Below are 17154 nucleotides of genomic sequence, written 5' to 3' on the forward strand. Positions count from 1 at the left end.
TCTATCTGCTGCTTTAGACACTGTTGATCACAGCATACTCCTTGATACGCTGTCCTCACTTGGATTTCAGGGCTCTGTTCTTTCCTGGTTTTCTTATCTCTCCCAGCGTATCTTTAGTGTATACTCTAGTGGATCCTCCTCTACTTCTATCCCACTGTCAGTTGGTGTACCTCAGGGATCTGTCCTGGGACCTCTTCTTTTCTCCATCTATACTTCTTCCCTTGATACTCTGATCTCATCCCATGGTTTTCAGTATCATCTTTATGCTGATGACTCCCAGATCTACGTCTCCAGAAATCTCAGCCTGCCTGTCTGACATTGCTGCCAGGATGTTTCAGCACCATCTGAAACTAAACATGATCAAGACTGAACTTCTCATCTTTCCCCCAACCTCTCCTCCTCCCCCATTCTCTATTTCTGTGGCTAACACTCTCATCCTTCCTGTATCATCAGCTCGCAACCTTAGGGTCAACTTCGACTCCTCCCTCTCCTTCTCTGCACATATTCAACAGACTGCTAAAACCTGTCATTTCATTCTCTACAATATACTACTTCTACTACTAACTAACATTTCTAAAGCGCTACTAGGGTTACGCAGCGCTGTACAATTTAAACATAGAAAGACAGCAAAATTCGCCCTTTCCTTTCTGAGCACACTACCAGAACCCTCATTCACACTCTTATCACCTCTCGCTTAGACTATTGCAACTTGCTTCTCACAGGTCTCCCACTTAGCCATCTCTCTCCTCTTCAATTTGTTCAAAATTCTGCTGCCAGTGTCGTTATGCTCATATTAGCCCTCTCCTCAAGTCACTTCACTGGCTTCCTATCCGTTTCTGCATACAGTTCAAACTCCTTTTATTGACCTATAAGTGCATTCACTCTGCAGCTCCTCAGTACCTCTCCAATCTCATCTCTCCCTACATTCCTCCCCGGGAACTCCGTTCACTGGGTAAATCTCTCTTATTTGCACCCTTCTCCTCCACTGCTAACTCCAGACTCCGTTCCTTTTATCTTGCTGCACCATATGCCTGGAATAGACTTCCTGAGCCGGTACGTCAAGCTCCATCTCTGGCCGTCTTCAAATCTAGGCTAAAAGCCCATCTTTTTGATGCTGCTTTTAACTCCTAACCCTTATTCATTGTTCAGAACCCTTATTTTATCATCCTCACTTCAATATTCCCTTATCTCGTTTGTCCTGTCTGCCCTAATTAGATTGTAAGCTCTGTCGAGCAGGGACTGTCTCTTCATGTTCAAGTGTACAGCGCTGCTTACGTCTAGTAGCGCTTTAGAAATGATAAGTAGTAGTAAGTAGTAGTAGTAGCATTTCTGTGAAGGTATTTTAGCCATCTCTGAGCAACTCAGGCATGTGTACAGACAATATCGCACAGTACATAGGCCCTTCCCATTTTCCATCCCCTTGCTGCTTGATCCACCATTCCCCTTGCGTGCCCACTATAAACTCACCACATCACCCTTCCCAAGTACTTCTCTCACACTGATCTGCACAATATACTTCCCTCAACCCATAAGCCCACACTAACCCTCCCCATAACCCCAAACTGACATCTTCTCCCTCTCTGCTTTCCTGCTTCACAACTACTTTTCCCCCTTTCCTTTCCCTACCCCCTCCCCTTCTGGGGTGCTCCTTTTCTCCTCTTGGACATAGGATGGTTGCCACCGTGTTCAGGATTCTGGGTGGAGCTGTCACTGCTCTCACCATTGGTGGATGAGCAAAAAGAATATTTTACAGGAGTGTACTACCGTCCACCTGGCCAAGATGAACAGACAGATGCAGAAATGTTATCAGAAATTAGGGAGGCTAACAAACTGGGGAACATTATAATAATGGGCTATTTCAATTATACTGATACTGAATGGATAAAAGTAACATCAGGCCACGTTAGGGATATAAAGTTTCTAGATGAAATCAGGGATTGCTTTATGGAGTAGCTGGTTGAGGAACCAACAAGAGGGGGAACAATCTAGATTTAGTCCTTAGTGGAGCATATGATCTGGTGCAGGAGGTAATGGTGCTGGAGCCACTTGATATCAGCGATCATAACATGATCACATTTGATATAATATCTGAAGTACATACACAAAGGAAATCCAATATATTAGCATTTAACTTACAAAAAAGAGACTATGATAAAATGAGAATGGTCAAAAATAAAAAAAAAAGCCCTTAGAAGAGCAGCTGCAAAGGTCAAAAATTTAAATCAGGCATGGATATTATTCAAAAATAACATCCTGGAAGCCCAGCCCAGATATATTCCATGTATTCAACAAGGTGGAAGGAAGACCAAATGACAGCCGGCATGGTTAAAAAGTGAGGTGAAGGAAGCTATTAGAACATAAGAACAGTCATACTGGGTAAGGCCAATGGTCCATCTCGCCCAGCATCCCGCTTCCAGCAGTGGCCAATCCAAGTCACAAGTACCTGGCAGAAATCCAAATAGTAGCACCATTCCAGGGCTAGCAGTGGCTTCCCCCATATCTTATCTCAATAGCAGATTATGGATTTTTCCTCCAGGAACTTGTCCAAATCTTTTTTAAGCCCAGATATGCTAATCGCAGTTACCACATCCTTCGGCAACGAATTCCAGAGCTCAGCTATTATTTGAGTGAAAAAATATTTCCTCTTGTTTTAAAAGTATTCCCAAACAATTTCACTGAGTGTCCCTAGGTCCTTGTACTTTTTGAATGAGTGAAAAACCGATTCATTTCCACCCGCTCCACACCACCCAGGCGTTTGTAGACCTCAATCATATTCCACTTCAGCCATCTCTTTTCCAAGCTTAAAAGCCCTAACCTCTTTAGCCTTTCATCATATGGGAGCAGTTCCATCTCCTCTATCATTTGTCATTCTTCTTTGAACCTTTTCTAATTCCACTACATCTTTTTTTGAGATACGGCATTCAGAATTGAACACAATACTCAAGGTGAGGTTGCACCCTGGATCGATACAGGGGCATTATAATATTTTGTCTTACTTTGCATCCCTCTCCTAATAATTCCTAGCATCCTGTTTGCTTTTTTGGCCACCACTGCACACTGGACAGAAGATTTCAGAGTATTGTCTAATATGACACTTAGGTCATTTTCTTATGTGCTTACTCCAAAAGTGGACCCTAGAATCAGATAACTATGATTTGGATTATTCTTCTCAATGTGCATCACTTTGCATTTGTCCACATTGAATTTAACCTGTCCCCTGGTCTTAGAGTACTTTTTGAAAGAGTAAAAAAATGTATTCACTTTTACCCGTTCTACACCACTCAGGATTTTGTAGACCTGAATACTATCCTCCCTCAGCCATCTCTTTTCCAAGCTGAAGAACCCTAACCTCTTTAATCTTTCCTCATACGAGATGACTTCTATCCCATTTATCATTTTGGTTGCTCTTCTTTGAACCTCTTCTAATTCCACTATATATATTTTTTTTAAGATATGGCGACCAGAATTGAACGCAATGCTCAACGTGAGGTCACACCATGGAGCGATACAGAGACACTATAAATTCTTGGTCTTATTTTGCATCCCTCTCCTAATAATTCCTAGCATCCTGTTTGCCACCGCACACTGGGAAGAAGGTTTTAGCTTATTGTCTACAATGATATCTAGAACATTTTCTTGGGTGCTGACTCCTAAGATAGACCATACCATCAGATAACTATGATTCAGATTATTCTTCCCAATGTGCACCACTTTGCATTTGTCCACATTAAATTTCATCTGCCATTTGGATGCCCAGTCTTCCAGTTTCCTAAGGTCTTCCTGCAATTTTTCACAGTCTGCATGTGTTTTGACAACTTTGAATAGTTTTATGTGATCTGCAAATTTAATCACCTCACTTGTCATTCAGATTCCAGATATTTGTTTAGCAGCACCGGTCCCAGTACAGATCCCTGCGGCACACCGCTATTCATCCTCCTCAATTGAGAAAAATAACCACTTAACCCTACCCTCTGTTTTCTGTCCAATAACCAATTCCTAATCCACAACATAAACGCACCTCCATTACTTTTCCAACCAACAGGATTTTATTTTTTTTTTTGCCAGATTGGGGCCAACAGGAGAAGGAGATGGGGATCTTGATGCCCCCCACCCCCAGCTGGTAGTGAAGCCACAGGAACCACTGGCAGTAGCCTCACCAAGCTAACGACTCTAGGCTATAATTTGGGGATGCAGAGTACGGATCTCATAGGCTGCAGGTCATGGACTGCGCCCTAGGGAGTCAGGCCTACGCATGAGACCATTGTGTTGATGTAATTTTATCTTTATAAGATTCCCTATGTTGTAAATCAGTTCTCAAGTGTCCATTCTTAAGAGATGCAATGAGAATGCATTAGAGCAAAGGATGCGCTACTCCCCCCCCCCCCCCCCCCAAAAAAAAATAAAAATAAAAACCCCTATGATACTTTCAAGCATAATCCATATATATAATCTGATTTTGGAGAGGGGAGACCCTCAGGGAATAAATATGCAAGACTGGGAACAACATCAAATCCTCCAGCAGAGTACTCAAGACTTATGTTCCTACCTTTATGTGTTGAGATCTCTGAGCAGTATCCACAGGATGAAGCACCTGCAGCCCACACATGTCACATATATCACCATGGAGATACACACAGTTCTCTCCGTAACGACATTCTCCCATAGCAGCATAGGGACAGAGTTCTTTCTTCAATTCCATGCATGTCAGCTGCTTCTCACATTCTCCCTCTTCAATAACCGGTTCATGTACAGGAGTTTCAAGATAGCACGCGGCAGCTAAGATTGTTCAAAAGGAGAAAGAAAGCAATAAGCTATTCAGTACAAAGACAGAGGGCCTGCAGTACACTCAGTTATACTACTTATTTATTTATTTATTTATTTATTTGTTGGTTGCATTTGTATCCCACATTTTCCCACCTTTTTGCAGGCTCAATGTACAGCATCACTTTACAAAATATAGCATCAAGGCAAAATATTAATGTAGCTCTTTAAACGACTGTAACTTAAGTAATATTTAGATACTAGTAAAAAAGGCCCGTTTCTGACACAAATGAAACGGGCGCTAGCAAGGTTTTCCTCGGAGTGTGTATGTTTGGGAGAGTGTATGTGAGAGTGACTGTGTGAGAGACAGAGTGAAAGTGTGAGTGTGTGAGAGAGAGAGTGAGTCTGGGTGTGAGTGTGTTTGTGAGAGAGTGTGTGTGTGAGAATGAGAGTGTGTGCAAGTGTGTATGTGAGACACAGTGTGAGAGAGAGTGTGTGTGTGTGTGTGCGAGAGAGAGTGTTTGTGAGACACAGATTCTCTGTGAGAGTGAGTGTATGAGACCAAGCGAGTGTGTGAGTGAGTGTGTGGCACACAGAGAGTGAATGTGATACAGTGTGAGACAGAGTGTGTGAGAGTGAGAGTCAGAAAGACATTGTATATGAGAGAGAGAGTGTGTGTGTGACAGAGATACCTCCCTTCCTGTAATGTCAGTAATGTGAATCTCCCATCCTACCCTCCCCAATCCCCTGTCCCTCCGTTCCTTCCACCGTCAAACTCATTCCAGTCTCAGTCAGGCACAGCCCTCACTGAGTATGCTGTCCTGCCACCTGTTTTACCCCCTATGGCCACAGCTCGTGCCACTGCTACAGATTGGCCACCCCTGGGTGCGCGTCCCAAGATTCCAATTGACTGCCCCCCTCGTCCCCGATCTGTCCCCTCCATTCCTGCTGCTGCTTCAGTTGCAGACACTCTGCCACCTCTGAAGTATAGGGTACTCAATCACCCCCCCCCCCCCGTGAGACACTCTGTCCCACAGTTTGTACCCATGCCTGTACAGCCTTCTAAGCCCACCCTTGTGGCTGAGCCTATATTGGTTCAGCCTTCCCAATCTGATGCCATGCCCCACCTTTCACCACACGAGGCTCCATCAGTGAGTTCCTCCACCCAACAGTGTCTATTTGGTCGTTAATTGTATGATCTTGTGGAACTAGACTGGAGGATGCAGAGTCACAGTCTATAGGGGATGATGCTGCTCCCATCTGACTTGGTGCCTTCCCATACCCCGCCAGCAGCATCATCCCCTATAGACTGACTCTGCATCCTCCAGTCTAGTTCCACAAGATCATACAATTAACGACCGAATAGATGCTGTTATTGCCCGGCACTACCACCTCATTTAAGCGGACAGCTATGTTCCACATATTGCAGACAATACCCGATCCAAACAACCTTTGGGTTACAAATTACCCGATGGTACTAACTACAGCCTTGCTGTACTCACTCTCTCTTCTCCTGAACCCCCTGCAAAAGTCCTGCCGCTCCTTAACAAAATGTCTGGCGGGAAACCTCACATGGAGTATACTCCTTACTCCGCTGCTGACCTAAATACCCTTGTACACCTCCCCGACATTACCAATGGCGGTGGGCGATGAATTCACCAATTCTGAGAAGTCACACTTGGAACCTCATTCGCTGCTGGCGACATTAAAGCTCTATTAGGTCGCACTCCCCATGCCAATGTGGGTGACCTATTTACACAAGCGGGCTATGCTGAAATCATGGCCTCCACTACCTTTGATGGTAATCCCTTCTCTTTAATTGAAACTAAATTAATGGCTGCCATTCGTACGGCCTTTCCCCATCATAAGGACTTCTCCGTCCTTACCTCTCAGAGATGGGTTCCAGACACGGAACCAATTGAAACCTTCCTGTTGCGGATGCAGCAACTCTACCAAGATGAGACTGAACAGAGGTTTGATGCTACAAATGCTCTGCCAGTTTTTTACCATCTCCTCAAGGAGACCCTTCCTCCTAAAGTTATAGAGGGTCTTGACAGTACTGTCGATCTGTCCCACAAAGCATGGCCCAAGATGAAGGACCATATACTTCACCATTGCAGAGTCCTAATTAAAGAAATCACAGAATGAGCTATGTAAAGAAAAGGCCATGCGCACCCATCTTATGACCCTTAAGATAGCCAAACTGAAGGATGAAAGGTCTGCACTGACCACTCTTTTTTCCTCTGCCTCCTCCTCCAGTTCAAGTACCCCAATGTCATCACCCTGTCTCCCCTCAACTCATAGTTCCTGCTCACCAAATTTGTCCAACATCCGTTACGGTACACCATCCACCAGTTCCAGTCCAGAGATTCAAAACCCTTGTGCCAATTGCCCTCCTGACTGTACAGAGTTTCCCTTCTGTGTGAAACACGACCTACCCTCATCCAACCTCACCATGTACTCTGGTACCTATTATAATAATGCCAGAGGTCCCAACCCTAGGTCCTACCACAATGATAACAGAAATGGGTACCCCATGTCTCGAGGTAGACCAAAACAGAGAGGTCCACCAAATCGCGACATGTGACCCTCTGTAGACACCAACCAGTCTAGCCCCAATCGCCGTGCCAATATTGAATGCTGACGCTGTCATGGCCTAAGCCATTTTGCATCTGAATGTCACCAGGATTTAAGGTCTTTTGATAGACATGCACGGCACAATAATTCCCCTGTTCAGCAATCCTTCCCCAGGTGGAACCCCGACAGCCGCCGTCCTCAGTGACTAGGCTGGTTCGCACTGAGGCAGGTTATGAAGACCCCATGATCACTTTGCCAATCTGCAATGTGCCCATTTCATTTCTCATTGACATAGGCGCTTCACGCTCTGTGCTAGCACATGTCCCTCCCATTCTTGAACCTTTGCCTGTCCAGTTTGCAAATCAACTTTTATCTGCATCACTGCTATATGCACCTGTTTGTCCTGTTAATTTGCTAGGCAGAGACCTGTTAAATCTTTTCAAGTTTCAAATTAATTTTGACTTGTCTGGTCGTCTGGACCATAAATCCCTTTTAATGACAGTGACATCCTATGTTCATCAGCAGATCACTGCCGCCCTTGACAGGTTACTTGATTATCGTGGGCATCTTCTTCCTCACCCTACGGTGAGGTGCTCAATCTCACCACATTCAACTTATGCCCGGATGTAAGGGTCCCTAAATTCCCCAGTACCCTCTGAAACCAGAAGTTGTTGCGGGTGATCAAGAACAAATTCATTCCTTATTACAGCAAGGAATAATAGAGATGTGTCACTCACCGTACAACACCCCATTGTTTCCAGTTAACAAGAAAGAGCCAGGCCAGTGACACATCGTTCAAGATTTGCGCGCGTTAAATGAGGCGACCACGCCCATCTTTCCAAACGTGGAAAACCCCACTACTCTGTTAAACAGCATTACCCTTCAAAAATACCATTCCACCATTGATTTGTCTAATGCCTTTTTTTCTATCAAACTTGACCCTCAAAGCCGCCCTCTCACTGCTTTTCAATTTGATAATAACACCTACCAATGAACACGCCTTCCACAGGGTTTTATTGACAGTCCCACCATATTCTCTCAGACACTGGCAGAACATATTTGTGAATTCAAGGATCACAGATATGTTCTGCCACCCCACACATCCATCATTCAATATGTCGATGACATGTTGATTACGTGCCCAAATTTTGATACCTGTTTGCAGGTTACTTGTGACTACCTAGCCTTTTTAGCTACGAAGGGTTACAAGGTGAACCGTAAAAAGTTACAGGTTGCACAGTATCAAGATACTTTTCTTGGCCATCAGATAGGTTCTCAGACACGTTGCCTATCAACCGAGACATTGCAACATGTATCTTCCTTGCGCATGCCTGATACAGTCTCCGATCTCAGAGCTGTACTGGGTATGCTCAATTACTGCAGATTATGGATCCCCAACTATTCAGCCCGCAGCCAGCCCTTTTATCACATGTTAGCAGGGAAACAAAAACTTAAAAAAGAACCTATACACCTCACTACTGAAGAAACTGAGGATCTCATGTCTTTAGTGAAAGATGTGATGCTCAGTTCCCCATTACCAACTATTGATATATCCCAGGATGTCCATTTATGGATTGTCCATTCAGAGGACACCTGGACTGCATTAATAACTCAGGTAGACGAGGATATAACTTGTGGGTATTTATCAGGTTCCTTTTCCTCTGTTGAAAGAGCTTTTGCTCTCTGTGAAAAAGGATTAGTTGCAGCGGCTACTGCAATCCTGAAGCTTTACAGCCATGTTCCCCATCTCCCTGTTATTTTGCACACTTCTCATGATGTTAAGTACCTTTTAGACTAACAGATCAGTCACATGACTGCTTTTCGTCTCCAGAAATATCAGGTGATTTTATTTAGTGTAGTGCATTCCATTCATCCACTGACAGTGAGAGACATTCAGCGTCTTGATCCTCTGTTCACCATTACTCTTACAGGCCACAGTGCCCTTTTTCCACACCAGTTCACCTCACGCTTGCCCCCCTTGCCTGACTCTCTTACAATTAATTATGAGATATTACAGCATGGACAAGTGTGGTTTACTGATGGGTCATTTCAGAATCAAAAAGCTGGTTTTGCAGCTGTCAATTACTCACCTGATGAAGACATACTTGACTTTGTCCAGTTTTTACTCCCTGACAATTACACTGCCCAAACAGCTGAACTGGCGGCTGTACTGTATGTCTTACAATTTAAAGCTTTGGACACTGATCTCTCTATAGTAACAAATTCCGACTATGACTTTTCCTCTCTGCACTCTCTTGCACGTAAGTGGAACCAGAGGGGTATGGTTTCCTCTACTGGACAGCCTTTAAGCCATTTACCAGTTTAGACGTCACTATTTGAGGCCCTCCAGCACTGCCATCACACGGATTAGGGACCACCAAGAGACCACCTTTTTCTTTGCAATCAATGGCAACAATCTAGCTGATGACCTGGCCCGCCAGATGACGTCATGTCCACTGCCACCTGGTCCTGGCCTCACTCTGCCGGTGCATGTCCCGAATGCCTTCCCCAACTAACTTGACACACCTCCGCCCACCCCCTCCTTCTCCCCCCTCCACCCCTCCTTCCTCCTCGCCTCAGCCCCTCCTTCCTCTCCCCCCTCCCCGGCTCCCTCCTCTTCTCCTTCCACTCCTCCTCCTTCTCCCCCTTCCTCTCCCCCTCCACCCTTCCTCCTTCTCCCCCTCAGCCCTTCCTTCCTCTCCCCCTCCACCCCTCCTTCCTCCCCCCTCCTTCCTCTCCCCCTACCACCCCTCCTCCTTCTCCCCCCTCAGCCCCTCCTTTCTCTATGACCCTTACCTCCCCCTTCTGTGCCTCCTCCTCCCTCCCACCTTCCCACAACTGCTCCTCTCCACACACCCCTCCCCCTGACGTCCCACCCCCCTTCCCCACAACTTCTACCTTTGTGTAAGACGGATGTCCAGCATTGTTATAAATGTTTTCTGTATACACCTAAGCGGGGACCCGCTATTCCTAATGGTCACTTGCCCGCTGTGCAAGGTCCAGGCCTCCACTGGTATGTTGATTTCACTGATATGCAGATCCCTGTCCGAGGTAAAAGGTACCTGCTTGTCTGCATGGATGCCTTTTCATGCTGGATAGAAGCATTTCCCTGCACCAGAGAAACTACGCACATCATGCCACTTTCTCTTTGTCAGGAAATCATTCCCAGATTTGTGATTCCCTGTCGCATAACTACAGACAATGGTTCTCATTTTGTTAATGAGTTCCTCAAGTCTTTTCTTCCTGCCTTGGGTATTACTCACCGTACTGTTTCTGTTTACAGACCTACCAGCATGGCCTAGTTGAGCGCTACAATGGCCTTTTGAAAACGAAATTGAGACAATTTATGGCAAATGGCATTAAGACATGGCTCGATGCTTTGCCTTTGGCCTTGATGGCCCTGCGAGCCTCCCCTCTGCATCTTTAAAGTTGTCTCCTTTTCAGCTCTGCGCTGGCCGCCATATGTGCCTTCTTAAAGGCTATCCTGACAACACCTTGCCTGACTCCTATTCTGTTTACTGGGATGTATTGCAAAATATCATTACTTCTCTGTCCTCGCTTCCACAGGCAATCTCAGACAGAAGAGGGGAGGGTAATGATAGCCCTGCCCCTGCCCCTGGTTCCCCAACACATCTCAAAGCTGGAGCTTGGGTTTACCGGAAGTATTACACCCACAAAACGTGGAAAGATCCTATCTACGTAGGACACTTCCAAGTTGAGGCCCTGGCAGCCACTGCAGCCAAGTTGCGAGACCATGCTTCTTGGGTTCACCTACAAGATATCCGTGTCTACAAGGCTCCTGATTCCGACCTTTTCAAGCCAATTGATGATCCCAGATCACCCACCACAAGTCAACCAGCCACCTCCACCAGTTCCACAGTTGCCACCCCTGCAGCCTCCACCACTACTGCTACACCTGGTTCCTGTACCTGAAGAGCGCATCCCCTACTTACAAGCCAGGATTGTGCATATACTCGATTTGGTTGAGGATTTGATCACTCCTCATGCCCCTGACATTGAACGTCTTCACCATCTTTACCACAACCTTTTTGATTTACACAGTCTTTGCTACCACTGTTTTATGCTGATGGACTAAACATTCTGTCCTATGACCGAGTTTCTAACCTCCACAGACAATACCTACCAGGAAGCACCACCTGTACCTGCACGGAACATTGCCCGTCACCAAGAGTCCACCCTTGTTGATTTGACCCCCGTTGAACCTGTTGCTGAGCCTGCATCTGCTGTTCTTCCACCAGAACAGTGTGACGCAAGTCCACCCTGTTTGTCTGATGCTCAGAGCAACGCACCAGAGGACATTAAATTTTGCACACCAAAACTTGCATTAGAGATTGTTGTTCTTATAGTCCTTATAATTTTGATGGTTGGACTAATTGTTTATGTATTTGAAAAACGTCATGAGTTTCTCCAATATAGACACTAAGGTTACTATCACCTGTACCTAGACTGTTAGGGGATTGCTCTTGAACTGTTTTTTGTCCCTATACTCCTCACTGTTACCTAACTGTTCACCTTCTGCTATTTCATGCTCCTGCTTTAGGGAGGTATTTCCCACTGCATGAACCAGGCCACTGCCACAAGACCCCTCCCTTGGGCCTTCCCCTGGGACTCCGCCTCAGACGATGACCCTACCTGGGATCCCCTAACCAGGTATCAGACACTGTGTTCCACATTGTTTGACACCTGGACCGTAGGCCCTGATAGAGAAGTAGTAGACGTATTTGAAGGATGTGGCGTTGTAAGAGTTGAACGATCAGAAACCCCATTAACCATACCTGACACAGCAGAATTGTTTGACTTTTGGCTTGTCACGTATAACATTGTCAACAGTGGTTGGCAACCATGGTTCTACATTAGGACAAGAGGGAATCAAGGTCTTGAGATTTATTCCCTTTGCCCTGTTGGAGACCAACAACTCAGAGCAACAAGGATCTACCCCAGGTACCTTAACAGTTGACTTAATCATTTTTCCTGAGATTCCTTCCCTTTCAGCAGAAACCCCAGGGTTAACCTCTATACACTATCTTCTTATTTCAGCTCTCTAAACCAAGACAATCATGACTGCTATTTTCTTTCTAACCTGTTCCCTGTTCACCCTTCCCATACCCATTTTTCCTCAGGTAATGTCAGGACCTGACCATCCTATCATCTTATCTCCCATAAATGACACACTAGTAGTTACTCTTGATGTTTGTGCTTATGTTAACTGTGGGGATTTAAGTTGGCAACGGTATTACTCTGCATATGATATGTACATGTGTCCAGGTTCTAATTGTAACAGTTGGTCTAAAGTCTGGTGGAAATCAGGCCAACGTCAATAACAAGGTAATGACAATCCTCTAAAAAAGAGTATTACCATTCTCAAGTTAAAAGCAGATGCCCAGCACTGCCAGATAGACCATTGTAACCCTGTTGCCATCACCTTTACAGGTGTAACAAGTACCTACCAGACCTATTTTCTAGGAATAGATGCTGCAGGCAGAGATCCTATTGTCACAATCTGTATTCTTCCTCCTGCCAGTTCTTTATTCGGAATTGATATTCCCAATAAAGACACAAATACCACCCAGCTATCACATTGCCTTTCTCACCCCTCGAGTACAGAAAAACCCATTAATGCCAATCTTAGCCCCTGCAATGAAGATTCCATATCAGGTTCGCAGAATTGAGAATGCTAAGGATTGGGTCGTTCTGGAAACTGGATTTGGTGAACGGAACCTTTGGCTAGAATGGGCTGACTTCACCACAGCCAATTTGAATGTCACCAACTGCTACTTCTGCGCCCATGCCCGTGCAGATCCCTTAGCAGTCCCCATTCCTTTTGACCTTTCCCACCATCCAGAAGGTTTCCTGTATATGTTACAGTTACTCCAGGCGTTAGAGCCTATTAATCAGTCTTGTCAAGCCTTAGCAGAGAGTTATCCTGCATTGCCCCTAAGACAGAGAATTCCCCCCACCTTCATAAGACCTGATCCCACTACAATGTTCCAGACTTGTCTGGCCAGGTACCCAACCCAAAACATGAGGTTTTTAGGTAATTTGACTTCCTGCAAAACTACCCATTACAGAATTGAACAGGTAAATTTTACTGCCTTTTCTCAAGCCTGCACTGATGTATGGTGGTATTGTGGAACCAACACTCTTTATCACACCCTGCACCGAAGTTGGAAGGGAACTTGTGCCCTTGTTAAATTGGTAATTCCACTAGTAATTGCCTCCCTAAGTTCATCCCACTCTCCTTCTTCACACAGATTGAAAAGGGAGGCCTCTGTACCAGGTTCATTTGATGATCATGTCTATATAGACTCAGTTGGAGTTCCTAGAGGGGTACCTGATGAACTCAAGGCCCGTAATCAAATTGCCTCAGGTTTTGAGTCATTTTTCTTTCCGTAGGCTACAATTAACAAAAATGTAGATTGGAATAATTACATCTATTACAATCAGCAAAGATTTGTTAATTACTCCAGAAATGCTGTTCAAGGAATAGCAGCCCAATTAGATGCCACCAGTAGAATGACAATGGAAAATCGAATGATTCTTGATATGATGACAGCATCAGATGGTGGTGTGTGTGTAAAACTAGGTACTCAATGCTGTACTTTTATCCCCAATAACACCACTCCAGACGGGTCAATCTCCAGAGCTCTGAAAGGCCTCACCTCACTTTCAGAGGAACTGGCTCGCAACTCTGGTGTTGACACCTCTTGGACTGGATGGGCTGGATAAAACCTTTGGTAAATGGAAGAATCATTTTGTTTCAGCTGCAATTGCTATTGTTGTTTGCATTGCTATTTTCATAGTTGTAGGATGTATCGTCCCATATATTAGGGAATTAGTGGTACGTGTAGTTACTGCTGCTATAAGCAAGAAAGAACCTGCAGGCCATTATGTCCTGTATGAACGTCTTATAACTTATATCTTGCTAAGGATGTAAAAAGAATCAAAGCGGTGCAAAGAAAAGCTACGAGAATGGTATGGGATTTGCATTACAAGACGTATGAGGAGAGACTTGCTGACCTGAACATGTATACCCTGGAGGAAAGGAGAAACAGGGGTGATATGATACAGATGTTCAAATATTTGAAAGGTATTAATCCGCAAACGAACCTTTTCCGGAGATACGAAGGCGGTAGAACGAGAGGACATTAAATGAGATTGAAGGGGGGCAAACTCAAGAAAAATGTCAGGAAGTATTTTTTCACGGAGAGAGTGGTGGATACTTGGAATGCCCTCCCGCGGGAGGTGGTGCAGATGAAAACGGTAACGGAATTCAAACATGCGTGGGATAAACATAAAGGAATCCTGTTCAGAAGAAATGGATCCTCAGGAGCTTAGCCGAGATTGGATAACAGAGCCGGTAGTGGGAGGCGGGGCTGGTGGTTGGGAGGCGGGGATAGTGCTGGGCAGACTTATACGGTCTGTGCCCTGAAAAAGACAGGTACAAATCAAGGTAAGGTATACACAAAAAAGTGGCACATTTCTTGGGCAGACTGGATGGACCGTGCAGGTCTTTTTCTGCTGTCATCTACTATGTTACTATGATATTGAGCTTGTTGCTGGAACAGAAGAAGAATACGCTTCTATGTATTTTCCAAGCCATTAGCAGTTAATATGGCCTTCCTATATATTCTAGGCCTATTAGAGTTAAGGCATTGCAACACTCACAATTATAATGCTTTTGACTTTGCAGTATTTATTCATAATAGTAGACTTTCATGTAACCACTATTAGTTTTTTATTAATGTTAAATGAAACACGGCTCCTTTATTAATACCAATTTAAGCAATACTTATATAATCAAAGTTTGACTACTGATTACTTTTGTGGCAATGATATACTAGTTCGTTTCAATCATATATACACTTAAATTTATTGATTCCATTGTATGATACCTAGACTTAATTGACTTCTCATGTTTCCAAGCCTTACACTGCTCCAGAGGGGTAGCCGTAGGATACATAGTTAGGGATTTTTGGGTGGTTTACCTTACAAGGAGAACATAGAATGAAGAAGTTTTCACGTAGTATATATCTACATGCTCAAAGATTGATTTTCACTGAGGCCTAAGTCCCAAATCATGACAGAGCGCCCCTGTCCCCTCGAAGATATACCTTCCCCCCCACAGGATTCTAAGAGCCTTCTGGAAAGGATGGCCACACCCACTAGTAGCCATGTATGCCAGCCCTTTGGAGGTCCGGCAAGAGGGGAATGTAGAAATATGCTAGCCCTTGCTCTCAGTAAAATACAGGCCTATGGCTCAGGCTAAAGAGCTAGGCCTCTTAAAATCAAAATCATCTCTGATACAAAATACATTTCACTGCAGCTCATGCTGAAGTGAGTTCCCAGAGAGCTGGCAAGGGAGGGGGGCATTTGCTCTGGGACTGGCACCTGTGAGAAGTCATGAGCAAATTGTTTTGGCTAATATAAGTTGATATGAACATAGGGTGAGAATACCCAAGGGGAGGGGGGAGCTGAAGAGAGCGAGATGACCTGTGAAGTCATCTCACAAGATGTGCTCTGAGCATATCTTGTTTATACTTAGAGCTTGAGAATATGATGAAGTCATCCTTATCAACTGATAAGGGCTAAGAGCCCTGGTGAGAAAGCTAGGGTCCACTGGAATCAATGGGGCCAAAATAGTATAAAAGGAGCAGTCTGAAGGGTGTTAGATCAGAAGACTTCAGAAAACTCCAGAATGCCAGAGAGAGAGAGAGAGAGGACGTGTCATGTAATGCTGTTCCACCATATGACTGCCTGATTTGCTTGTACTTTGGGTACATTTGGGTAAGATATCAATGTCAATAAACTATATTTTTTTACCTACTAAATACTGGGTTCCTTTCAAATTACATAGGTTTATACTGCCTTGACTGTGTAACACTGTCATGTGCAGATACAATGCTGGGGTAATTAAGTATCTAGAGGGGATAGGCAATTCTGTCCAGGGTAGTAAAAGGGCCATGGCTCTGCTGCGCAACAGAGATGGCAGACCAAATAAATAAACAGATATGATATAATTTAAGAAAAAGAGTTCACTTCCGAAACTGAAAAAGAACAAAGTTTCAGGGCTCAGAGTGCTTTCAATAGCTCTGCAGAAGAACATGTTCAATAAGATCTTTGGTGAATGCCATGGCTCAGAGAAAAGCTCTGCCCATGCGGAAAGTAAGGTCCTAACAGAACATAAATGCCACATGATCTGTTAAATATTTAAAACCAACTCAAAGCAGAGGCTTAAATGCCAAAGAAAAACTTAACTGCGAGCTTAAGTAAACTGGAGTCAGCATAGTTCTTTTTAACAACATATCAATATTTTCCTGAATAGTACCTGTAAGAACTTGTACAGCTTTATTTAGAATGTTAGCTTTCTTAAATTTCTTAATGATAAAATACTGTAATATTCTACACATGATAAGATTAAAGCATGAATAACTATTTCCACGCTTGAATGAGCCAGATCCTCATTAAACTCCCCTCTTCCTACAGGAAGAATTGGTACCACAAGCCTAAGAAACACTTCTTTTACTTATAAAAGAAATTTTCTGGATTCAGTCCACCCTAAGCGACCTGTCATGGAACACTTACACAGCATTAAAATTGTCAAGGCACACCTCCACTCATGGTCTAGCACATTACTTTCTACCACACCCCCACATGGTCCAGCATTTCACCTTCTCCCTCCTCCTCCACAGAGACCAGCATTTACCTTCTCTCCCCACCTTACAAATACTTCAGCATTTAACTCCCCCACCCTCATAAATAGTTCAGAATCTCTTCCTCCAGTTCCCTCTCCAGTCA

At 44.4% G+C, this 17154-nt stretch overlaps 1 protein-coding gene across 6 annotated transcripts in view; it reads right to left on the reverse strand.

The window, feature by feature from the left end:
• Nucleotides 1–17154, reverse strand: part of MKRN1 (makorin ring finger protein 1) — a 548705-nt gene that overhangs the window by 314238 nt on the left and 217313 nt on the right. For all 6 annotated transcript variants that reach the window (XR_003943541.1, XR_003943540.1, XM_030215958.1 and 3 more), the window contains exon 4: nucleotides 4547–4776. Coding sequence is in view for 4 of the 6 variants with exons in the window: in XM_030215958.1 (XP_030071818.1) it covers nucleotides 4547–4776 (230 nt within the window). In the remaining 2 variants the exon portion in view is untranslated. The remainder of the gene's footprint in view (nucleotides 1–4546; nucleotides 4777–17154) is intronic.

Source organism: Microcaecilia unicolor, chromosome 10 (genome assembly GCF_901765095.1).
Source record: "Microcaecilia unicolor chromosome 10, aMicUni1.1, whole genome shotgun sequence".
Classification (NCBI taxonomy): domain Eukaryota; kingdom Metazoa; phylum Chordata; class Amphibia; order Gymnophiona; family Siphonopidae; genus Microcaecilia; species Microcaecilia unicolor.